At 39.7% G+C, this 27,263-nt stretch overlaps 2 protein-coding genes across 6 annotated transcripts in view; both read left to right on the forward strand.

Moving 5' to 3' along the window:
- The window catches only part of asb14a (ankyrin repeat and SOCS box containing 14a), a 36,716-nt gene extending 18,002 nt beyond the window's left edge, over window positions 1–18,714 (forward strand). For all 3 annotated transcript variants that reach the window (XM_056236302.1, XM_056236303.1, XM_056236304.1), the window contains 5 exons: window positions 6,903–7,148; window positions 8,951–9,122; window positions 16,384–16,927; window positions 17,005–17,158; window positions 18,405–18,714. In XM_056236302.1, the coding sequence (XP_056092277.1) occupies window positions 6,903–7,148; window positions 8,951–9,122; window positions 16,384–16,927; window positions 17,005–17,158; window positions 18,405–18,583 (1,295 nt within the window). In that variant the 3' untranslated portion in view covers window positions 18,584–18,714. The remainder of the gene's footprint in view (window positions 1–6,902; window positions 7,149–8,950; window positions 9,123–16,383; window positions 16,928–17,004; window positions 17,159–18,404) is intronic.
- A 430-nt stretch (window positions 18,715–19,144) lies between these two features.
- The window catches only part of appl1 (adaptor protein, phosphotyrosine interaction, PH domain and leucine zipper containing 1), a 42,665-nt gene continuing 34,546 nt past the window's right edge, over window positions 19,145–27,263 (forward strand). For 2 of the 3 annotated variants that reach the window (XM_056236289.1, XM_056236291.1), the window contains exons 1-3: window positions 19,146–19,488; window positions 20,044–20,142; window positions 21,144–21,203. In XM_056236289.1, coding sequence (XP_056092264.1) covers window positions 19,435–19,488; window positions 20,044–20,142; window positions 21,144–21,203 — 213 coding nt within the window. In that variant the 5' untranslated portion in view covers window positions 19,146–19,434. Of the gene's footprint in view, window positions 19,489–20,043; window positions 20,143–21,143; window positions 21,204–27,263 lie in introns of all 3 variants that reach the window. The other variant, XM_056236292.1, reaches the window with a different exon arrangement.

Consider the following 27,263-nt stretch of genomic DNA (forward strand, 5'->3'; position numbering starts at 1 on the left):
GTTTTAAAACAACATTAGATAGACAGAATTTTTATTTCTGGGTGCAGTATCTCTTTAAAGACAAGCGGCAGAATATTATTACTTTCTCTTTAAGAACTGCACGCGAGTAACGCGACGCGTCTAATATACACGCATTTGACAAGCAGATTTTCTCTGTTTGCTTTCACTTTAGACATAACCAACTTTGTTTATGTAAACCTTGTGTGTATTTGACAGTATCAGCGCAATAAGACTCGAAAGATTAGTCCAGTATGCAGGCGCTGTGACAGGCTTTAGTTCCTGTGAGCGTCGGGTGTAACGCGCTCAGAAAAGCGGATGTTAGAACAGCGCATCAGCACGTGAATGACATGTTTACCTAGCAAGACTTTGACGCACATGCAAACAATGAACTTTTGTGAATTGCGGTGTCCCGTGAGTGTAACTCTACCTCTGCGTTTACATGTGATGTGATGTGAATGTACGTCGCGTTGTACAGTATGTTGAGATGAAGGCGCCAGAATTGAACTGATAGAATGCACGATACTATGATTTTTCTTCAAAAGCAGATCGTGGAGACATTTTAATCGTCCACGATCAAAAACCGTGAGACGCACGGCACACCCCTAGTTGGAAGTTTAAGTTGCTGGCGCTCATGCTTCGTTCACGGTCGTCACGTGCGCATAGGAAACACGCCACCCTATCGGCAAGGCTCATCGGCAGAAATATTCATATCGGCCGATGCCGATGATGGTCATTTTAAGCTTTTATCGGCCGATACCGATGTTGTCCCGATATCATCGTGCATCCCTAATTCTTGCATTAATCATTGCTTGAATGAAATTGTATGTATTCACATCAGCTGCATTTGTCTAGTGTGTATTCATACATCTATGTCATATGACAATACAACAGTTTGCTTGTTTTACCAAAATATATAATTTTAATTAAGAAAATGTTATATAATTAAGTGCTGGTCAGCATTTGTCATTATTGTGCATAAGTGTTGGGGTGGGCTAGTAATGCAATTCATTCTGGGGTAATCTTATTTTTTTTAAGTAGTAATACTTGCTTTGTTTGAGTGTAAAATCATCAGTCTTCTCCAAAGGCGAGATCTCCGAGCAGCAGCCCGACGTCTCCTTTGTGCACACATTCGTCTAACTATTGCAGACATGCCAACCATTTCAAACGCTGATGAAAAACTGTTCTAGTTAGGTTGTACTGATGCAGTGAGATGTCGGTGGTGCACCTGTTGCTCATAACTTTTAAATTGTTGCGCTTGTGATAACGTCATAGGTCACATGATAACGTCAACATGGCGGATGATGTCCGGATCGCATTCATACTCAACGAGATTTGGCTATTAAGTACCTACTCTTTTAGCGCTCGTTAAGTAAGTACTCATTGAAATTAAGTACCTACTCATTGAGTATGTCGTTTGGAACACAGCCTGTGTGTGTGTGTGCAGTGCATACAGGGCGTGTGATGCGTCAGTGCAGCAGTGTTGGAGTAGTAGTGCTTGTAGCTAGTGCATGGTGCATGCTGCTTCTGCTTGCCACTTTCTGCTTTCAGCTACTGCCACCGGATAGCCTTCTGTTTTCAGGGGCGAAAAGAGGAGCCGAGTGTGTAAGCCTCCTCAGCCGGTACATAGCCTCTCCATTGCCAAGATCTCATACACGCCTCCCCGCGGCACACATGGTAACTGGTCCCTTGTGGTTCCAGGCTAAGTTGTACGGGATCTCGGAGCAGCAGTGGGCCCCAGAGACGCGGCAAACCCCGAAGACAAACCTGCACCTGGGGACAGGCACAGGCGGAGTCCAACTGACCGGACCACCGGCAGCCCCCTGCAACTCCTGCCAGACGAAGGTCATCATGGGTTCCCTCATGCCACTGGAGGTCATCTGATAGGAGTGAAGATGGTGGGAGTGAGGTCTGCGCACCCACATCCATCACCTTAATCCTCACCTATGCGCAAGCTTCTTGCACCACCCCCACCCCCCCCACCCCCACCCCCACCCCCAAAAGTCCTGTGGCGATGTGGAATGGTGGCGGGCACAGACCAAGGATGTGGCTGGGAGTGCCTAACCAAACCATGCACACAGGCGGCAATGGAGTGATGGTCGCTAGGACTGCGGGATGGAGCAGCGCGTCTTTTCGGCAGCTTCCATTGCGACTGAGCAGCCCCACACTGCTCACCCCTGTGATGGGGAAGGACCTGGAAAAGGTGGTCCAAAAATTGTCTGCTCCCCACACTCCGGACGGTAAGCCGCAACCGTTGGAGCATCCCTCCTTGCGGTCGAAAAATTAAAGTGAAAAATAAGTTAAACATTGCTTCATGGAATGTTCGCACACTGCTGGACCTGGCTGAAACTCCTGACAGGCCCCATCGCAGGACAGCACTGGTGGCCCTGGAGCTCGCAAAATATAACATCGACATAGCAGCTCTCAGCGAGACCAGACTACATGGGGAGGACTCCCTTGCAGAGGTTGGTGCTGGGTACACCTTCTTCTGGAAGGGGGTCCCTAAAGGCACTCGCCGTAACCATGGAGTTGGCTTTGCTGTAAAGTCTAAACTGCTGCAGCGCATTCCGGAATCCCCCATCGGCATCAATGAAAGACTGATGACATGGCGCATTCCCCTGGCAAAGGAACGCTTCGCCACTCTCATCAGTGCATACGCTCCAACTCTTGATGCCGAACACAACATCAAAGAGGATTTCTACAGAGCTCTTGATGCCATCTTACAGAAAACCCCAGCTACGGACAGGCTCGTACTCATGGGAGATTTCAATGCTAGAGTGGGCACGGAGCACCTGTTATGGAATAAAGTCATTGGCCAGCATGGTGTGGGGAAAATGAACCACAACGGGCTCAGACTCCTCTCCTTCTGTGCAGAGCACCAGCTGGTCATTACTAACACCGTCTTCCAGATGAAGAACAGGCTTAAGACCACCTGGCAGCACCCCCGCTCAAAACACTGGCATCTTCTTGACTACGTGATTGTCCGTCAAAAGGACAGACAAGAGGTCCTTACCACCCGTGTTATGCGCGGTGCTGAGTGCTGGACTGACCACCTCATGGTCAGATCCAAACTATTCATGAGCATTCAACCCCGTTGCCCGAGGATGGCTCCAAACAAGAAACTCAACTGTACAGCGCTGAATAGCCTTACCACCAAAGATAACCTCCAACGGCTCCTTGCTGAAAACCTCAACAAGATCCCAGAGGAATCAACCGACTGGCCAGCACTGCGCCAGGCTATTCATAGCGCAGCCACAGAGGCGCTAGGCCAATCAAGGAAACACCACCAGGACTGGTTTGACTGTAACTCAGCTGAGATACAGTCACTCCTAAAAACCAAACATGAGGCCCACAAAGCTCTCCTGTCCTGCCCTGGATCTCCCACCCTTAAAACCTCCTTCATTGCTGCAAGAACAGCAACCCAGCGAGCCCTCAGGACTATGGAGGACACCTGGTGGGTGCAAAAGACGCAAGAAATCCAGAACCTGGCAGACTGCAACAACAGTCATGGCTTTTACGATGCCATAAAAGCATTGTACGGCCCCAGGAAGCGGGTGATTGCCCCAGTCCGATCAGCTGACAGCGCCATCCTCTTTAAGGACCGTCACGAGATTCTCGCCCGTTGGGCAAATCATTTTGACAGTCTCCTCAACCACGTCAACCCTGTCGACCCACATATTCTGGATAATCTCCCAGACCTGCCACCTACCATGCACCTGGACACCCCACCACTTTACTCAGAACTCCGGCAAGCTATTGCAGGGCTGAAGAACAACAAAAGCGCTGGACCCGATGGAATCCCTGCAGAGGTTTTTAAATACGGAGGATACCTCCTCACGCGTCGCCTGCACCTCCTGATCCAAAACATCTGGGAACATGGGACCCTCCCACAGGACTGGAAGGATGCTAACATCGTGGTAATTTACAAGCAGAAAGGAGACCGTGCAGTCTGCGGCAACAGCCGTGGGATATCTCTCCTCTCCATCGCAGGGAAAGTCCTGGCCAAGATCATGCTCAGCAGACTGGTTGATCATATCTCGGAAGCTGTGCTTCCGGAAACTCCGTGTGGCTTCCGGAAGACCAGATCCACGACAGACATGGTTTTTTTCTTGAGGCAGCTGATGGAGAAGAGCCGAGAACATCACAAAGACCTTTACGTTGCCTTCATCGACCTCAGCAAAGCTTTTGACACCATCAACCGTGAACTGCTCTGGAAACACCTCTCCAAACTTGGGGTACCACCCAAGTTTCTCCGCATCCTACAGCAACTGCATGATGGAATGCAAGCCAGAGTGCTCACTGGAGAACTCCAGTCAGAGTCCTTCGAGGTAAACGTTGGGGTGAAGCAAGGCTGTGTCTTGGCTCCGGTGCTCTTTAACATCTTCCTCTCTGCCATCACCTGCCTCTTCCACCGTGTCATGGGACATGAAGACGGTGTCCATTTGGAATACCGACTTGACGGAAGCCTCTTCAACATACGTCGGTTCCAGGCCCGCACAAAGACAAAGACCCGCCAAATCTGTGAGCTTCAGTATGCTGATGACTGTGCCGTCTTAGCTCACAGCCCAGACTCTATGCAGCACGCCCTTAACACAATATCCCGTCTGTACCAATTCTTTGGCCTACAGGCCAACATTAAAAAAAACGAGGTCATGTCCCACCTCACTACCCCCGCCCCCACACCCCCCAGTTTTCACATAAACGGTGTTCCACTTAAAACAGTGGACCACTTTACCTACCTCGGCTCCACTTTGTCCTCATTCTGCTCCCTGGACAAAGAAATACACACCCGGATAAATAAAGCCTCATCATCTTTTGGACGCCTACGCAGCAGGGTTTTTGAAAACCTGAAGGTCAGTACCAAGGTCGCTGTTTACAATGCGGTATGTGTCTCTACTCTGCTCTACGGGGCAGAGTCATGGACCCCATACCGCCAGCACATCATCAACCTAGAGGCTTTCCATATTCGCTACCTACAGAAGATCCTCAGGTTGTCCTGGGAAGACCGAATCCCCCATACAGTCATCCTCAGCAACACTGACTCAATCTGTATGGAAGCAGCTGTTGCCAAAAAACATCTGCGCTGGATAGGGCACACCATACGCATGCCTGAACACCGATTGCCCCGCCAAGTCCTCTACAGTCAACTAATGGGCGCAAAGCGGTCCGCTGGAGGGCAAAAGCGGCGCTTTAAGGACTACACCAGGGACATCCTAAAGAGAGCGAGCATTCCCCTCACGCAGCTTGAATCACTGGCACTCGACAGACCTGCCTGGCATGTCACCTGTGCAACTGCAATCTCTCAAATACATCAAACCAACCAAGATCGACGATCCGAGAGGCGCATCAAGAGACACCAGTGGGCGGCTGGTACCCCCCTGGTATCTGGTTTCCCCTGCTCCATCTGCGGACGAGTGTGCGGCTCAAGGATCGGACTCAATGCCCACGAGAAGTGACACCAGCGGCAAGGTCGCTAAACCCACCCCCACCCCCTGGAGCAAGCGTCATCATCGTACACGATGGACAGCTAGAGAGTGAGACACACACACACACACACACACACACACACACACACACACACACACACACACACACACACACACACACACTCAACTAACCTCTGACACCACACACACACACAAACACACACACACACACACACACTCACACACATATTCAACTAACCTCTGACCTCTCACACCAGACACACACACACACACACACACACACCAGACACACAGCAAAGCAGCCGAGCAGCTTTACTCTATTTACAGATATGATGAGACACACGGGCGAGTGACACATGTACACAATTTCCCATAAAAACCATCCCGACCGGTCTAAAACACTTATAATAGGCTTACCGTAGTGAATCAGGGTAAGACAAAAACACTTTTTGGTAGAGGGATTGATGATGTATTGACTGATTGTTTCAATTTGAACAAAAAAGTTACATAGTGTACCTTTAAACAGTTGCATAGTAGAGACAATGACCTCGCTATTTGAAGGGCACCTATCCGGTTGTTAAGTCGTGACGTAACCACTCTCCGATAATACTGTTTCCGGGTCCAAAGGCCGGGTCCTCTCTACCTACCTACCGCTTTAGCCCGAGTTTTAACGTGTTCCCGTGTTGTTTAAATAGATCGGAGTTAAAAAACAAGTGACATTCAACTGTCATTCTACCGCTTTCCCTGTGACGAGAAAGATAAGAGAAAATGGCTGCAGTTGATAAGGTAAGTTACAAATCTTAAACGAATGAAGAAACTTTGGCGCCAGTGGGTGCTATCCCTTAATCCCTAGTAACACCCACTGGCACTGAAGCGAAAAAAGCCCTTAAGAAAAGGGTTTATTTAGTCTAGGATCTGGAGTGGACGAGCGGAGCGCTTGGGCCCGGAAGAGGCTAAACGTCACGCGTGACGTCAGACTTAACAACCGAATAATGCTCCTTTTCACAAGATGTAAAATAAGTCTCTGATTTCCCCAGAGTGTGTCGGCATAAAATAGCCACATTCATTCTTACATTCAACCCCAAACGCTTAGGAGACACTCTTGTCTACAGCTGCTCCGGCGTCGAAACAATGTTGGAGTGTGTACATCTCAATCGGGGCGGGTCTATGCTAAAACTGCAGTGTCAGTCAACAGTCGTGGGCGGGGCTTGTGCAAAACTACGTCACACTTCCCCGAATTTGCATATGTGCTTTTTCTGAGACAGTGCTTATGATTTATGGGGATTTAAAAAAAAGCATTTTTGATTTGTATCATTATAGGGTGGTTGTGTACACACACTGCTGACACACATTCATGTTCAAACACGTGAATTTTGCATAATAGGTGCCCTTTAAAAAGCCTGATTTCATGATTTAAGTTTAGTTATGTTCAGTTTTAAAGTCTTTTTATCCCCACAGCTATAAGAAATAAGCACTACGACATGACGAAGCTTCTGCTCAACTTCAGCGCGAGAGTTGACCAGGAGGGGGCGCACCGCAGGACGGCCCTGCACGAAGCTGCTCGACTGGGCCTGGACGAGTTCGTGGATCTGCTGCTGAAGAGCGGAGCTCATCCGGACCCCAGGAGCTCCTACGGCCTGACCCCGTTAGCATTAGCTGCGCAGGCGGGACACCTGGAGATCACTCGGACGCTTCTCCGCAGAGGTCAGGGGGGAACTGGGATCAGTAGAGCTCACTCAAATTAAAACCATAATAAAAATAAAAGTTAAAGGCACAATATGTAAGATTTGTTCGCCACAAGAGGGCGCAGTTTCCAACAATAACAAAGGCGTAGGTTGATGAAGCAGTGATGAGCTGAATGATGGGACTTGCTGTCAAGCTGATGGATCTAATATGTTTATGGATGAGTGCAAACATTCATGTTTTTTAACATTACAGTGGTATGAAGCAGGTCGCACGATTGCTAAAGAGACAGATATCACACGCGAGTCCCGCGGATATAAAGGAATAAGGACATTTAATTCTACCGAACTACCCGCAAGTGCTGGATTACTCACACAGGTCAGTTTATTAGACGAATTAAACTTGTGAGGTAACGCAGCGGTGCTTCACTTGGTCTAACGTTACACTATCACACTAAACGGCATTTAAATGTGTGTTGAAAGTTATAACGTTATACTACGTGTTAGTTCGTTTGCTATACGAAACTAGCAGTAAGCTAGATCAACATTAGAATAACATACTGACCATATTCTAACATTTCATCATGTTGAGCTAACGTTATATAACATTGATTTGTTTTATGTACATTTGCTCACCTGTCTAATAAAGCTGTCAAGTCGTGACTCGTGAAGCTCTGTCGAGTCCAAGTTAGCCGCGGACGCTAGCTCTCGGCATCTCAAAAACGCCACGCTGATATTGATCCTCATTTTAGTTCTCCTTGTTTGTCCCAAAGTCTGCTTGCCATGGTCTATGTTTGAAAGAAACAAGAACCGCGTGCCGCTAAACGTTACGCACTACGCAGTTGTCCACGTCTGTCGCCATGGTTACGTCATGGCTATGTCAGTACGAGCGGAAACCGAGGATAGCGCAGATATTGCGTCATTGACAGGCGACATTTTTTTCCGGGACGGCCACTCATTTAAAATTGGAATTTCTCTGAAATAAAAAATCTTTGGAGACTTTTGGGATATTGTAAGTACACAACTGCAGGAAATATATCACACTGTGCAAGTGATTTTTGGATATTTTATTACAAAATTCTTACATATTGTACCTTTAACTAAAATTACTAAAACGGAAAATATTAAAAACTGTATAGGCATATAAAAATTATAAGAATAACAAAAACATAACAAAATTTCTAAAACTTTTACTAAAATTTAAATGAAGCTGGAATATCTAAAAAATAAAACTAATTCAAAATATTAATAAAAACTATAACAGTGTCTTAATCATACTAAAATAACTAGGACTCTGTATCTGCGGTTTAAAAAGCAATGTGTGGCATTTACTTGAAATAAAATAAACGTTAACTGATAAAATCTTTATTTCACCTAGTTGCAACATTCCTCATTTTTATTTAGTTTAACTTACTTACTAAATATTTAACTAAGATTAAAATGAAGACATTTATTTTATTTCACACATGATGTGAATGTAATTAATAATAAATAAACTTAAATGTGTATTTTGGATGTTTTCTTTCCAATAGTCTAAAAAAAAAAAGACATGTAATTGAAGCAAAATCTCAAAATTGAGCAGTGCATGAAACATTTTTTTTGGTTGTAGTGTCTTTTCTTAAAATATATTAAAATGTGTTTTATTTACATAATATGCTAAATAAAATAATTTTTTGTTAAAATGTTGTATTGTTGCACTTTCAAACTCAATGAAATCTGTATTTTAAAGCAAAAGTGTAACTTTTAACCATGCACAATTTATTCCCCCCTACAGAATCCGAACATGTAAACGTGTGAGTAATAAAAGCTTCTGTTGGTGTTCAGGTGCGGATGTGGAGTCTCAGGCTCAGGATAGCGCAACGGTCCTGTATGAGGCGTCTGCTTCTGGAAACCCAGATGTCGTATCATTACTGCTGGAGTACGGGGCCGATGCAAACATCCCCAAACACACGGGACACCTTCCCATCCACAGAGCGGCCCACCGTGGACATGTGAAGTTAGTGTCAATCATAGACACAGATGGTTTCAGTGAATGTAACGAAGCATGGCGAAGCCTTCGTATTGATATCTTGGTAAACTAAACCCTTGGCATTTGCATGGTGGAGTTCAGTTTGCCCTGATAATACATGATCCTTCAGAAATTATGCTGACATTTCTGATTATTATCAATGCTGGAGACCGTGATACATTTTATTTTTCAGGATTTTTTGTTTAGAAAGTTTAGAAGAACAGCATTTATTTGAAATTTAAATCTGTTGTAACACTATAAATGTCTTTGTCACTTTTGATCAATTTAACGCATCCTTTCTGAATTAAAACGGTCACTTACTTTAAAAAAAAAAATCTTACAGACCTCAAACTTTTGAATGTATATATTATCCCCTAAAAATGCTGGGTTGTTTAACCCAATTTTGGGTCAAATATGGACAAATCCAAATGTTGGCTTAAAAATGTAATGTAAAAATTTAACCCAACAGCTGGGTTTGTCCATATTTGACCCAAAGTTGGGTTAAAACAACCCAGCATTTTTTAGAGTGAGTAATTGCCTTTTTGTTTTTTGACTGAGAGCTCAATGCGCTGCAACTGAAGAAAACACATGCAAATATACAAAACGCCTGAAAATTAATAAAACATCCGTTTGACAACACATGTGCTGCAAACACTCGCAACACAACCAAATACAGAAACACACTGCAAACACTCGCAACACAACCAAATACAGAAACACACTGCAAACACACAACACAACCAAATACAGAAACACACTGCAAACACTCACAACACAACCAAATACAGAAACACACTGCAAACACTCACAACACAACCAAATACAGAAACACACTGCAAACACTCACAACACAACCACATACAGAAACACACTGCAAACACTCACAACACAACCAAATACAGAAACACACTGCAAACACTCACAACACAACCAAATACAAAAACACACTGCAAACACTCACAACACAACCAAATAGAGAAACACACTGCAAACACTCACAACACAACCAAATACAGAAACACACTGCAAACACACAACACAACCAAATACAGAAACACACTGCAAATACTCACAACCAAATACAGAAACACACTGCAAACACTCACAACACAACCAAATACAGAAACACTCTGCAAACACTCACAACACAACCAAATACAGAAACACACTGCAAACACTCACAACACAACCAAATACAGAAACACACTGCAAACACTCACAACACAACCAAATACAGAAACACACTGCAAATACTCACAACCAAATACAGAAACACACTGCAAATACTCACAACACAACCAAATACAGAAACACACTGCAAACACTCACAACACAACCAAATACAGAAACACACTGCAAACACTCTCAACGCAACCAAATACAGAAACACACTGCAAACACTCACAACACAACCAAATACAGAAACACACTGCAAACACTCACAACACAACCAAATACAGAAACACACTGCAAACTCACAACACATCCAAATACAGAAACACACTGCAAACACTCTCAATGCAACCAAATACAGAAACACACTGCAAACACTCACAACACAACCAAATACAGAAACACACTGCAAACACACAACACAACCAAATACAGAAACACACTGCAAACTCACAACACAACCAAATACAGAAACACACTGCAAACACTCTCAACGCAACCAAATACAGAAACACACTGCAAACACTCTCAACGCAACCAAATACAGAAACACACTGCAAACACTCACAACGCAACCAAATACAGAAACACACTGCAAACACTCACAACACAACCAAATACAGAAACACACTGCAAATACTCACAACACAACCAAATACAGAAACACACTGCAAACACTCACAACACAACCAAATACAGAAACACACTGCAAACACTCACAACACAACCAAATACAGAAACACACTGCAAACACTCACAACACAACCAAATACAGAAACACACTGCAAATACTCACAACCAAATACAGAAACACACTGCAAACACTCACAACACAACCAAATACAGAAACACACTGCAAACACTCACAACACAACCAAATACAGAAACACACTGCAAACACTCACAACACAACCAAATACAGAAACACACTGCAAACACTCACAACACAACCAAATACAGAAACACACTGCAAACACTCACAACACAACCAAATACAGAAACACACTGCAAACACTCACAACACAACCAAATACAGAAACACACTGCAAACACTCACAACACAACCAAATACAGAAACACACTGCAAACACTCACAACACAACCAAATACAGAAACACACTGCAAACACTCACAACACAACCAAATACAGAAACACACTGCAAACACACACAACACAACCAAATACAGAAACACACTGCAAACTCACAACACAACCAAATACAGAAACACACTGCAAACACTCACAACGCAACCAAATACAGAAACACACTGCAAACACTCACAACGCAACCAAATACAGAAACACACTGCAAACACTCACAACACAACCAAATACAGAAACACACTGCTAAAACTCACAACACAACCAAATACAGAAACACACTGCAAACACTCACAACCAAATACAGAAACACACTGCAAACACTCACAACCAAATACAGAAACACACTGCAAACACACAACACAACCAAATACAGAAACACACTGCAAACACTCTCAACGCAACCAAATACAGAAACACACTGCAAACACTCAACGCAACCAAATACAGAAACACACTGCAAACACTCACAACACAACCAAATACAGAAACACACTGCAAACACTCACAACACAACCAAATACAGAAACACACTGCAAACACACACAACACAACCAAATACAGAAACACACTGCAAACTCACAACACAACCAAATACAGAAACACACTGCAAACACTCACAACGCAACCAAATACAGAAACACACTGCAAACACTCACAACGCAACCAAATACAGAAACACACTGCAAACACTCACAACACAACCAAATACAGAAACACACTGCTAAAACTCACAACACAACCAAATACAGAAACACACTGCAAACACTCACAACCAAATACAGAAACACACTGCAAACACTCACAACCAAATACAGAAACACACTGCAAACACACAACACAACCAAATACAGAAACACACTGCAAACACTCTCAACGCAACCAAATACAGAAACACACTGCAAACACTCAACGCAACCAAATACAGAAACACACTGCAAACTCACAACGCAACCAAATACAGAAACACACTGCAAACACTCACAACGCAACCAAATACAGAAACACACTGCAAACACTCAACGCAACCAAATACAGAAACACACTGCAAACACTCACAACGCAACCAAATACAGAAACACACTGCAAACACTCAACGCAACCAAATACAGAAACACACTGCAAACACACAACACAACCAAATACAGAAACACACTGCAAACACTCACAACGCAACCAAATACAGAAACACACAGCAAACACTCTCAACGCAACCAAATACAGAAACACACTGCAAACACTCACAACACAACCAAATACAGAAACACACTGCAAATACTCACAACACAACCAAATACAGAAACACACTGCAAACACTCACAACACAACCAAATACAGAAACACACTGCAAACACTCACAACACAACCAAATACAGAAACACACTGCAAACACTCACAACACAACCAAATACAGAAACACACTGCAAACACTCACAACACAACCAAATACAGAAACACACTGCAAACACTCTCAACGCAACCAAATACAGAAACACACTGCAAACACTCACAACACAACCAAATACAGAAACACACTGCAAACACTCACAACACAACCAAATACAGAAACACACTGCAAACACTCACAACACAACCAAATACAGAAACACACTGCAAACACTCACAACACAACCAAATACAGAAACACACTGCAAACACTCACAACACAACCAAATACAGAAACACACTGCTAATACTCACAACACAACCAAATACAGAAACACACTGCAAACACTCACAACACAACCAAATACAGAAACACACTGCAAACACTCACAACACAACCAAATACAGAAACACACTGCAAACACTCACAACACAACCAAATACAGAAACACACTGCAAACACTCACAACACAACCAAATACAGAAACACACTGCAAACACTCTCAACGCAACCAAATACAGAAACACACTGCAAACACTCACAACACAACCAAATACAGAAACACACTGCAAACACTCACAACACAACCAAATACAGAAACACACTGCAAACACTCACAACCAAATACAGAAACACACTGCAAACACTCACAACACAACCAAATACAGAAACACACTGCAAACACTCACAACACAACCAAATACAGAAACACACTGCAAACACTCACAACACAACCAAATACAGAAACACACTGCTAATACTCACAACACAACCAAATACAGAAACACACTGCAAACACTCACAACACAACCAAATACAGAAACACACTGCAAACACTCACAACTCAACCAAATACAGAAACACACTGCAAACACACAACACAACCAAATACAGAAACACACTGCAAACACACAACACAACCAAATACAGAAACACACTGCAAACTCACAACACAACCAAATACAGAAACACACTGCAAACACTCACAACACAACCAAATACAGAAACACACTGCAAACACTCACAACACAACCAAATACAGAAACACACTGCAAACACTCACAACACAACCAAATACAGAAACACACTGCAAACACACAACACAACCAAATACAGAAACACACTGCAAGCATTCACAACACAACCAAATACAGAAACACACTGCAAACACTCTCAACGCAACCAAATACAGAAACACACTGCAAACACTCTCAACGCAACCAAATACAGAAACACACTGCAAACACTCTCAACGCAACCAAATACAGAAACACACTGCAAACACTCACAACACAACCAAATACAGAAACACACTGCAAATACTCACAACACAACCAAATACAGAAACACACTGCAAATACTCACAACACAACCAAAAGAATATATAGGGGCGTGAATAACACGCCCCTATATATTCAAGTATCCGCTTCCCCCACGCCCTCTTTTTACGCCATGGACACACGGAAGACGGCAAAGAAGAGACACTTCTCCGACGTGGAGATCGAGACCATCACCATCATGAAAAATTATTATTAAATCAAACAACAATATTGTTGATGTTAAATTCAAAGTTAATTGTATTTTTTTTCAAAACGCTATAAATCCATCCATTTTTTTGTCTAAAAAAACAAAAACAAAAAAAAACAACAACAAGAGAACATGAAACATATAATGAGGGACTCATACTATAAATGAATATAAATTAAATAAGTGCAACTGCATGAAATAAATAAAAGCCAAACAAAATAAATAGTAAAATAAATTAAATAGTAAAAATAAATATTTCCAATGTCACGTTCCAATATTGTCCACCACATAAAACAAATAATTTAAAAATAACACACAAATACAGTCCTTAAATACAACATTGTAAAAAAATACATTCAAATCATTTAGTAACACATTTAGGCTAATAGTCATTCGTCCCGAACTTGAAAAAAGTAATGATAACAATATTCAGGCCTACTATTAGGCTACGTGTTGTAGCCATTAAAAAAGTGCATTTAGTTTCATATTTGTTAAAAAATTATAATGTTATTTTTTCCCCATCTATGTTGATTATGAAAAGTGAACATAGGCTAAGATAGGATGCGCAATATATCGGGAGACATGCTCAGACATGATTTTGGCCACTTAATTAAGTTTTGTTTTGTAGAAAGCCTTTCTTTAAAGTGAATTTCGTTTTGTATAATTTGTATCTTAATTTTAAAAAAAAAATTTCATCAACCAATTGCCTGGATTTAATAAATAAGACACAAATAGCAGACAATATAATCAGGAGTCATGACATGGCCCTTGCATTGCACGTGAACTGGAGCGCATCTCATCACAAATTAACCGAAACTTAGTATATGCTTCACAGACATGAGAAATATATCTATAAAGAAAGCTTGAAATGTCTTTAAACGAAACAATTATAAACTAAAAGAAATAGATTACTCTCTCTATAGGCGCGTCCACTACGGAGATAGTGATCATCAATTTCATCTTTGCAGACACAGTTTATTAATAGAAATAAAATACAAATTTATTTTTAAAAATGGCGTTTATCGCGTTTTGGAAAAGAGCTCCTCATATCTTTTAGTTTGTCAGTGCGTTTTGTGGTGTTAGGAATTGTTTTTCTGCGCATTTCCGCAGTAACTCAAAACGTGCGTACATGTACACCACCTCCTGACCTGGCGTAGGATTTGATCGTGCCGTACGCCAACGTCCATATTGATAAATATCAAAGTCACCGTGCTTTTGGGTGTACGCTGGAAATTTGCTGTACGCACTTTTGATAAATGAGGGCCAATGTGAGTATTTGCAGCACATGTGTTGTCAAACTGATGATGTTTTTTTAACTCACTGGTGTTTTTTCTACTTGCGCGTGATCTTCAGTTGCGCTCGTGTTGAGCTCTCTCACTGTAACTGACTCTATTGGAGGAGAATTGAACTGAGCTGGGCGATGACATCACTGTTTTCTCCAGAGCTGCTTTATAGCTGAACTGAACTCATTCCATAATTGATGTACTTTACACAGTTATTGAACCAAACTGAACTGATTTCAACTGAATAATGACTGTTTACTATCGTCTTTTTAGAGCTGCTTTACAGCAGAATGGAACTAACTTGAACTTGAATTTTTATTTATTTACAGGTGAAACTGGAAAAATTTGAATATCGTGCAAAAGTTTATTTATTTCAGTAATTCAACTTAAAAGGTGAAACTAATATATTATATAGACTCATTACATGCAAAGTGAAATATTTAAAGCCTTTATTTGTTATAATTTTGATGATTATGGCTGACAGCTTATGAAAACCCCAAAGTCAAAATTAGAATATTGTGAGAAGGTTTTCATAAGCTGTAAGCCATAATCATCAAAATTATAACAAATAAAGGCTTGAAGTATCTCACTTTGCATGTAATGAGTCTATATAATATATTAGTTTCACCTTTTAAGTTGAATTACTGAAATAAATGAACTTTTGCACGATATTCTAATTTTTCGAGTTTCACCTGTACACCGTCACTGTAAAGCTGCTTTGTAAAATCTGTATTGTAAAAGCGCTATATAAATGAATGAGACTTGCCGTGTGCGCAGGGCTCTGGCTCTCCTGATCCCCATCACGACGCTGGATGCAGTGTATGACAGTGGGATGAGTCCTCTTCATTCAGCAGCGTCTGCTGGACACACACACTGTCTGGAGATGCTGATCAACGCTGGCTACGACCCCAACTTCATGCTTCATCCATGGGTTCGGCGTAACTATGATGATAACCGCCAGTCTGCGCTTTACTTCGCCGTAGCCAATGACGACGTCGCATCCGCCAGAGTTTTACTGGAGGCCGGAGCGATGCCCAACCAGGATCCCGTGAAGTGCCTCCAGGTGGCGCTGCGTCTGGGAAACTATGAGCTCATCAACACTTTACTTCGATACGGAGCCAATGTGAATTACTTCTGCAGGGTGAACACCACGCACTTTCCCTCGGCCTTACAGTACGCTCTAAAGGACGAGCTGGTGCTGCGGATGCTGTGTAACTATGGTTACGATGTGGAGAGATGCTTCGACTGTCCGTATGGCGAGGGATCTCATGTGCCGAGTGGTTATGAGGGCTGGAGTGATGCTGTCATTAAAGACACCCTGGTGATTGATTTCATAGAGTTTGCGGTTTGATTAAATGTTTTGTATGTGTTTTGAATGCTCTTCTCCTCTCCCTGCAGTTCTGTGAGTTCATATCGGTCTATTGGCTGAAGGATCTCGCGGGAAACATGGTCCGCATCATGCTGGATTACGTAGATCATGTGACCGTTTGCTCCAAACTGAAGGCTTTGCTTATGGAGCAGAAACAGTGGGCTGAAATATGCAAAATTCAAGGTTTGTACATGATAATAATGATAATAATATTCTGTCTCTCTCTCTCTATATATATATATATACATATATATACAGGTGAAACTCGAAAAATTTGAATATCGTGCAAAAGTTTATTTATTTCAGTAATTCAACTTAAAAGGTGAAACTAATATATTATATAGACTCATTACATGCAAAGTGAGATATTACAAGCCTTTATTTGTTATAATTTTGATGATTATGGCTTACAGCTTATGAAAACCCCAAATTCAAAATTAGATTATGAAAAGGTTTTCATAGCTGTAATCCATAATCATCAAATTGATAACAAATAAAGGCTTGAAATATCTCACTTTGCATGTAATGAGTCTATATAATATATTAGTTTCACCTTTTAAGTTAAATTACTGAAAGAAATGAACTTTTCCACGATATTCTAATTTTTTGAGTTTCACCTGTATGTATGTATGTGTGTGTGTATGTATACTGTATATACACACATTTTTTTATGTAAATCATCAGTAAAAACATACAATACAAATGATATATCACACACACTTATTTATATACATTATTTATATCAAATTTGTATTATATGTTTTTTACTGCTGATTTACATTAAAATGTAATGTAGTGAAAAAATGGCTTAAATGAAAATTTACTGGAAAAATCAAGGTTTGTACAATAACAATTTATATACTAATAATAATAATAATAGATATTCATTATATTATACTTTGTATAATAATATTATTATATATTATTGATATTAATAATAATAGCAATTACTGTAAATTGTTCACACATTATTATTATTATTGTATTCGTGTATATTGTATATGTGTATTGAATGTTTTTACTGCTTATTTTAAATATAATATATTTTAAAATGATAAATTACAGCTAAATTCAAGGTTTGTGCAATAACAATTTATATAAAAAAATAGATATTCGCTATATTATACTTTATATAATAATACTATTGTAAATTGTTACAGTGAATACTTGTTTGTGTATTTTATATTTTCATTGTTTCATTTCATTTTCATGCTGATTTAAATAAAAAAAAATACTGTAATGAAGTTAAAAAATTACTTTAAAATGAGACAAAAAAAAACTGCTTAATTGTCGTAAAAATGTCTATGCACATTTTTTTTCTCCAAATACAGAATATATGAAGCCTTTTCTTTTGACTTGTGCATGAAACTGATTTTCCTCTGCTAATGTCATGTCTTCATTGGTTCTGAGTGTAGTGTTGTGTTGGCAGAGAACGTGCGCGGTCTGCAGCATCTGTCTCGGCTGAAGATCAGAGCTTGTTTGGGTCGACTGCGCTTGAGAGCTCCAGTTTTCATGAGTTTCCTTCCATTGCCAGACCGACTGAAGCAATACATCCTATACAGAGAATATGATCTCTACAGTCAGAAATGCCCAACGCAGAGCAAATGACCCAGAACACACAGCTGTAGAACACAGAATTACTCAATTATGATGTATAATGGACACTGTTAACGTGTTTTTACAGAATATACATTCTTGGAAAATAAACAAAGTCTTAATGTTAATAAATATGTATAGACCCGAATAAATAAACCATAGCCACCTATGCATCTTTTATGAAGGAAAGTGGTCTTTAAAAGATAATGTGCTTTTTTTTAAGAAGCACACCTGTGTAAAATTATTTATTTAATCTAGTGAGATTTTACATTTAGATGGCTAAAGTGTGTATGCAATATATATTTTAACATATGAAAATAAATTCTCATTAAATTGTTCTTTTTAAATGTATTTAACTATTTAATTTTTTCCCTTTATTGAAATAAAAAATTGGACAAACATCATATATATATATATATATATATATATATATATATATATATATATATATATACAGTATATGTGTATATAGGCCTACGTGTGTGTGTGTGTGTGTAAACATACACAATAAATATTCAATAATACAACAAAACGAAAAGTAAAAAATTATAGTGTTGTAAAATCTTGGTAAAGAGCAAAAAACACATTAATGAATGAAATATTTGTCTTATATATTAATATCACTAACCATCAAAGAGTCACTAATGACTTTTATTTCTTATAAACAAGCGCAGACGTCATCATATTATTAATAGCGCCTCGGCCAATCAGCGGGCAGGAGGAGGCGGGACTTCCGCGTTTGTGGGCGGATCCGGGTGGGTGTTGATTTGTCAGGAATAAAGCGAAGATCAACATTATAACATTGTGACTTTTGATTCTGAATAAAACATAAAGATCGTTGCGCTCGCGTTTAATCTGCAGTCATGCCTGGAATCGATACATTACCCATAGAGGAAACTCTGGAAGACAGTCCGCAGGTAAATAATCATCATTTAGCTAACAAGCTAACAGAAATAAATAAACAAATAAGCATTAATAATAATAAACATCTGCGGCTCGTGCTTCTCATCATGTAAAGCAGAGCAGATCCTGAGTCTGTTCATCCAGATGGTTTGATCTGACTGATTCATGTCTGATTTTGAGCTGTTTAGCTTTTTGATGGGTGTTGGTGGATTGGATTTGGCTTGATGGGTTATTATAAAGCACAGATGAATCAAAAATCATATCTTAAATATACAAGAAAACTGCAATGTGAGTCTAAACATTGCTTTACTTGCATGATCAGTGCTGTAAATCGATATCAGAGGGAAACTCATCAACAATAAGAGTGAATGGTCATGTTTACATTTATATTGTAATATTTTGCATCACTTTGCAGTGAAAACAGTGGCTCATAAGTCTGTAATGTCACAACAGAACTTCAAAAACAAAGTCTGAGGTCTCTTCAATAAACAATACATGTTATGATATTAACACCACATTGAAGTCATGTCTAAACATTGTTGTTCCTCATATTGCTGTTGTTTTTGTAGACACGCTCTCTGCTCGGGGTGTTTGAAGAAGATACAGCATCAATATCCAGTTATTTCAGTCAGCTCTTCAAAGCCATGCAGAGGATCTATGACGCCCAGGCGAGAACTCACTCCTTACACATGCAAATGAAATATTATATGAGATATGCTCAAGAATATATTCACAGTATAATAGTGTTTGATAACTTTAAATCACACACACGTTTAGAACATGTCATATTTCACCCCAAAAACAAAAGAAATAAAGTAGAAGTCGTATTTTGGATAAAGAAAATATTTTTTTAAGGACCTTTATTAATTAATAATGATCCCTAATATTATACTATATTTAATAATGATAGTATTGTGGAAATTGCAGTAAATTGCAAGAGACAACTTCTCACTTTGAGCACACGAATGCGTGTGTCATTTATTTATAGAAAGAAAAGTAATAATAACAAATGGCGCTGACATGCGTCCCACGTGAGCACACGTTCAGAGTATTTAAAGGGACCGCGATCCCTGAACAGTCGTGAAGAACAGAGTGCCGTGTTTACAACCAACAGTGTATAGAACTACACTTAACAAAGGTGAATTATGTATCTTACATGCACCACAGTATTATATTTTATTTCTACTAATTTTAAATTATTATTATTAACAACAGCAGTAATATTATTATTAATAGTATAATAATTATAGTATTTTATGTAATTTCTACTATTTTAAAAGTATTATTACAGCGGTAATAGTATTAATATTATTAATAATAATATAATGCATATTAATATTTTATACTAGATAATATAATAATTAATTATATTATTAGTAATAATAGTAATTATTAATAATAATTAGTGATAATAGTAATTACTATAATAATAATACCATTATGATATTATTATTAATAATAATAGTGATTACTGTAAGTTGTTTACACATGATTGTATTAGATTTTTTTACTGCTAACTTGAAAAAAAGCAAATGAACAAAACAAATTAATGCAATGAAAAAAATCTTTGAAATAAGAACCACAATTGAGACAGAATGACAAATATAATACTTTTGAAATGTGAAAATGGTCCATATTTTTTAATAAGATTCGCATGGTTCTCTTTCAGAATGAACTGAGTGCTGCCACACATTTGACGTCTAAATTACTGAAAGACTTTGAGAAACAGGTGATTTCTGATCATTTTATGCATTATATCTCGTCTTTCTTCTTTTTTTTGTCTATATATGGACTTTTGTTGGAGTTGATGCTGTTGATGCTTAAAGGGATAGTTCACCCCAAAATGTAAACTCTGTCAGTAATTACTCTCCCTCATGTTGTTCAACCCCGTAAGACTTTCGTTCATCTTCGGAACACAAATTAAGATATTTTTGATTAAATCTGAGAGCTGGATCACTCCTCCATAGGCTTCTTAAGGGATTGAAACTGGCCGGCCCAGAAAAGTTATTAAAGACATCGTTAAAATAGTCCGAGTGACTACAGTGGCTCAACCTTAAGTTTATCAAGCGACGAGAATACTTTCTGTGCACAAAAAACAAACAAAAAATATAGCTGCGAGCAGCGATTACGGGCCCAAGCCGGTGGCACCGCAACACCGGTGCCTTTAGTTACCTAAAGGCACCGGAGTGGCGGTGCCGCCGGCTTTGGCCCTTCATCGCTGCTCGCAGCTATATTTATATATATATATATATATATATATATATATATATATATATATATATATATATATATATATATATATAAACAAGCCGGTGGCACCGCCACCCCGGTGCCTTTATATATATATATATATATATAAACAAGCCGGTGGCACCGCCACCCCGGTGCCTTTAGGGTTACTGTGCATGACGGGCAATATCGTAACTCCGCTTTGACCTTTGAGATGTGTGCTGTAAAGCTTGCATTGGTGTGGGCTCTGCAAAAGTGTGCATTGAGGGCACATATCAACCACAAAGTATGCGTGAGCAACCTTCTGAAACCTAAAATGAAAAATGAGACACCCTACGGTCTCATGGACTTAATGGACACATGAAATAAGTTATGAAAGTTAAATCAATTGTGCCAAGACAGAATATTACTTGCCTGATCTGATTAGAAAAAAAGTTTGTGTGTGTGTGTGTGTGTGTGTGTGTGTGTGTGTGTGTGTGTGTGTGTGTGTGTGTGAAACGTGATTGAACAATGTAGACATAAAAACATACTCCTTTTGTTCATACAGGACATTATTCAAACTGTAAAGTGTTTACTTATATTTGTGAACAATCGCAATAAAACACAACATTGTGCTTTTGTCAAACTGTAAACTACAACTGTCACCCAACCAAAATCTCTTTTTTATTTTATACAGAAATAAATAATCTATCATTCAGATGAGAATAAAGTTAGTGTTAGTTCAAATTTTAAGGAAAACTCTGAAATATAGCACATTCATTTAAAATTCATTCAGGTTCAATTACCAAACATACAAATCTTAATGTAATTTAAAGCAAACAATACATTTAAAATATATGGGTTGTATGCCTATTTTTTTTATATAAAAAGATATATATCCAAAAAGACAAGGCCTAAACAATACATTTAAAATATATGGGTTGTATGCCTATTTTTTTTATATAAAAAGATATATATCCAAAAAGACAAGGCCTAAACTTTAACAAGGGTTAAACAATCACTGTAACAGACACAATCATACACACACACACACACACACACACAGACACAGACACAGACACACACACAAGTCAAATCACTTACATTTTATATGCAATATTGACTTTTTTCTGTTTCAGCACCCGCTCATTAAGACGGTCGCCTGGCGACACCTAGTGACGGTTTAGTGTTATTTGATTATACACTCAAAATATTCCACAACAAATCCTTTAAATTTAATGATATTCAGAACAGAACACGAATAAAAAAATAACTATAATAAAGCCAAAACGAAATAATTTAAAACAAAAGTAAAAGTAAGTGGTGTTAGGCTCACGTAAATCTCTCTTTAGAATCTAAATGTTGCAACATTTGCGATGTATTTGGATGCTAAACTATTCTTTATTACAGGCTTTGTACTTCACTCACGTTCCAATATCGACGGAAAAAATCATCCTCTTCACTTGTGCAAAAATGTGCTTGGAAAAATCACAGTGGAGCGGTGCTTACTGTGAATGATACAAATTGTACTACTGACTATTTCAACATAGCAGTGTAATTTGTATATGTTAGGTTGAATGTTTTATTATTGTGTGTGTGTGTGTGTGTTTGTGTGTGTGTGTGTGTGTGTGTGTGTCAGTGTGTGTGTGGGGGTCTGGGTGGCTCAGCGCGATTGAACAGTGAAACATACTCCGTCATTTTCTTCATACAGGACATCATTCAAACGTCAAAGTGTTTACTTATATTTGTGTACACTCGCAATAAAACACAACATTGTGTTTTTGTTAAATAAATTAAAGTAATACGTCCCCCGAAATGGCGCTAATTTTAAAATGAAACTAAAATGCTCACGGCTGCACGGGCATTCATAACTCTGCGCGCCCACGGTGAGGGACGAGCAGAACAGAGCGAACGTTGTTTAGTTCATTCCTACTTCCATAGGAATTAATTGAAAAAGCTCACTCTACTCTGCACCATTATTAATGAATTGTGCAGACGTCCTTATTTTACTTTAGCTTTTTACCTGATTTTGAACACAAGAGGGCAGTATAACACTATGTATGATTTGGGAAAAAAATTTTTTTGACTAAACAACCATTCTGGCTGTTTTTAAACTTAAACATTATTCTCTAATTGCTCTCACCATGCCCGTTTCTGAAACTCTGCACATGTCTACTGTCTAATAAATGTGATGTGTCTGTCGGGTTTCATGCAATTTCAAGTATGTTAAGAGTCTCAAAAGCATCAACAAAGAATAATAAAGTTTGATGCGTTGCCACGGCAACAGTATCTAAGATATCAATAATCCTTTCTCAGGTCTACATCTGCCGTGTGTCTACATTATACACATAAAGTTTGAAGCAAATTGGGTAAAAATAAGAGGGTGATTTCAAAGCCTTTAGGAAGTGACACACTTCCTGCTGCCAGTTGGTGGCCCTATAACTTTGACTCACAATAGTCACATCCATGTGATCGGACTCTTACAGCGAACACACTGCTGAAGTTTCATCAAGATCAGTTAATGTATGCAGAAGTTATAACACACTTCCTGTTTCCTTTATTCGCCATAAATTCGTTTCCTCGCCACGGCCAAACCGTTCGAGATATCAAAAATCCCCTGGCAACTTTTCATCCTCAATGTCTTGACTTCATGCTGACCGAGTTTCGTGGCGATTGGTTGAATTCTCTAGGAGGAGTATATCGAATTCCAGGGGCATACGCTTCCAAACAAACCATAATAGCCGACTTCCTGTTGGGCTGGGGTAAAAAGTAAAAGTACAAAGGATATATGAATCGATGAGATCTATATGTGTACCGAGTTTCATATTATTACATTCAAGCGTGTTTGATTTATGGACCAAGTTTTCGGACCCCGTTCCAGGGGGCGCTGTCGAGCCCCCTTGCCACGCCCGGGTACCAGCTTCAGCCCGGCCCTGATGGCCACGGGTTCTGACCCGTGTGCAAAGTTTCAAGAGTTTTTGAGCACGTTAAGGGCCCCCAAAGTGCGCTGAGAGTCTCAAAAGTATCCAAAAAGAATATTAAAGTTTGATGCGTTGTCACGGCAACAGCATCTAAGATATCAACAATCCTTTCACAGGTCTAAATCTGGCGTGTGTCTACATTATACACATCAAGTTTGAAGCAAATCGGGTAAAGCCTGTTTGATTTATGGACCAAGTTTTAGGACCCCATTCCAGGGGGCGCTGTCGAGCCCCCCTGCCACGCCCGGGTACCAGCTTCAGCCCGGCCCTGATGGCCGCGGTTTCTGACCCGTGTGCAAAGTTTCAAGAGTTTTTGAGCATGTTAAGGGCCCCAAAAGTGCGCTAAGAATCTCAAAAGTATCCAAAAAGAATATTAAAGTTTGATGCGTTGTCACGGCAACAGCATCTAAGATATCAACAATCCTTTCACAGGTCTACATCTGGCTTGTGTCTACATTATACACATCAAGTTTGAAGCAAATAGGGTAAAGCGTGTTGGATATATGGACCAAATTGTCTGACCCGTTCAAGGGGGCGCTGTCGAGCCCCCCTGCCACGCCCGGGTACCAGCTTCAGCCTGGCCCTGATGGCCGCGGGTTTTGTCCTGTGTGCAAAGTTTCAAGAGTTTTCGAGCACGTTAAGAACCCCAAAAGTGCCCGAAAGCATAAAAAAGCATGAAAAAGCTTAAAAAAAGGAATATTAATGTTTGATGCATTGCCATGGCAACAGTATCTAAGATATCAATAATCCTTTCACAGGTCTACATCTGGCGTGTGTCTACATTATGCACATGAAGTTTGAAGCAAATCGGGTAAAAATAAGAGGGTGATTTAAAAGCATTTTGAAAGTGACACACTTCCTGCTGCCAGTTGGTGGCGCTATAACTTTGACTCACAATAGTCACATCCATGTGATCGGGCTCTTACAACGAACACACTGCTAAAGTTTCATCGAGATTAGTTAATGTATGCAGTAGTTATAACACACTTCCTGTTTCACGTTTCTCGCCATAATTTCGTTTACTCGCCACGGCCAAACCGTTCGAGATATCAAAAATCCCCTGGCAATTTTTCATCCTCAATGTCTTGACTTCATGCTGACCGAGTTTCGTGCCGTGTGTTTGAATTCCCTAGGAGGAGTATTTCACATTCCATTGCATGTGTTTTCCAAACAACCCTTAATAGCCGACTTCCTGTTGGGCTGGGGTAAAAAGTAAGAGCATGAAGTATATATGAACCGATGAGATCTATATGTGTACTGAGTTTCATATTATTACATGCAAGCGTGTTTGATTTATGGACCAAGTGTTCAAACCCCGTTCCAGGGGGCGCTGTCGAGCCCCCCTGCCACGCCCGGGTACCAGCTTCAGCCCGGCCCTGATGGCCGCGGGTTCTGAGATGTGTGCAAAGTTTCAAGAGTTTTCGAGCACGTTAAGGCCCCCAAAAGTGCCCAAAAGGTAGTAAAATAATAATAATAATAATAAATATAGCTGCGAGCAGCGATTACGGGCCCAAGCCGGTGGCACCGCAACCCCGGTGCCTTTAGTTACCTAAAGGCACCGGGGTGGCGGTGCCGCCGGCTTTGGCCCTTCATCGCTGCTCGCAGCTATATTTATATATATATATATATATATATATATATATATATATATATATATATATATATATATATATAAAAAGCCGGTGGCACCGCCACCCTGGTGCCTTTAGGGTTATTGTGCACGACGTGACACAAAACATCTGCTCGCTATCTGCCGAACGGCTCTGGTAGTTCCGCTTCAGCACTGATGATGTTGTAGAAATAGTGCGCTCTGGTTGGTCTGGATTATTCGGGATTTTTTATTTTATACAGAAATAAGTTATTTATAATTCAGATGAGAATAAAGTTAGTGTTGATTAAAATGAAGGAAAACAAATATATTGATCTGAAATATAGCACATTAATTTTAAATTTATTTAGGTTCAATTACCAAACATACAATCTTAATTTAATTTAAAGCAAACAATACATTTAAAATATATGGGTTGTATGCACATTTTTTTTAATAAAAAAAAGATATATATCCAAAAAGACAAGGCCTTAAAGGGTTAAACTCTTGTCACTGTAACAGACACAATCTCTCTCTCTCACACACACACACACACACGTCAAGTCACTTACATTTTAGATGCAATATTTAATAAGCAGAAAAATCGGATTTTCTGCTCTGAAAATATAAATAAACATAAAAATTGAATAAGCACTTTGAATATTCTAAACAGAATAAGCACTAGTCGCTAATGAATAAGTACTAGTACTTAATGGAATAGATACTAGTATCTAAAAAATAAGTACTAGTAGCATGAAAATAGAGACTAGTAGGTTAAAATGATTAAATGTTAAAACGGCTTGCCATATTGGCTCAGAGAGAGAGAGAGAGAGAAAATGACCTTTTAGATACTAGTACCTATTAATAGATACTAGTATTTATTCAATAAATACTAGTACTAAGTCATTAGATACTAGTACCTATTAAATAGATACCAGTACTTATTTATTAGCTACTAATACGTATTCAAAAAAATATCTAAAGAATAAGCACTACTATCTAAAGAATAGGC

This window comes from Rhinichthys klamathensis, unplaced genomic scaffold (genome assembly GCF_029890125.1).
Source record: "Rhinichthys klamathensis goyatoka isolate OS25496 unplaced genomic scaffold, OSU_Roscu_1.1 h1tg000444l_1, whole genome shotgun sequence".
Taxonomy (NCBI): domain Eukaryota; kingdom Metazoa; phylum Chordata; class Actinopteri; order Cypriniformes; family Leuciscidae; genus Rhinichthys; species Rhinichthys klamathensis.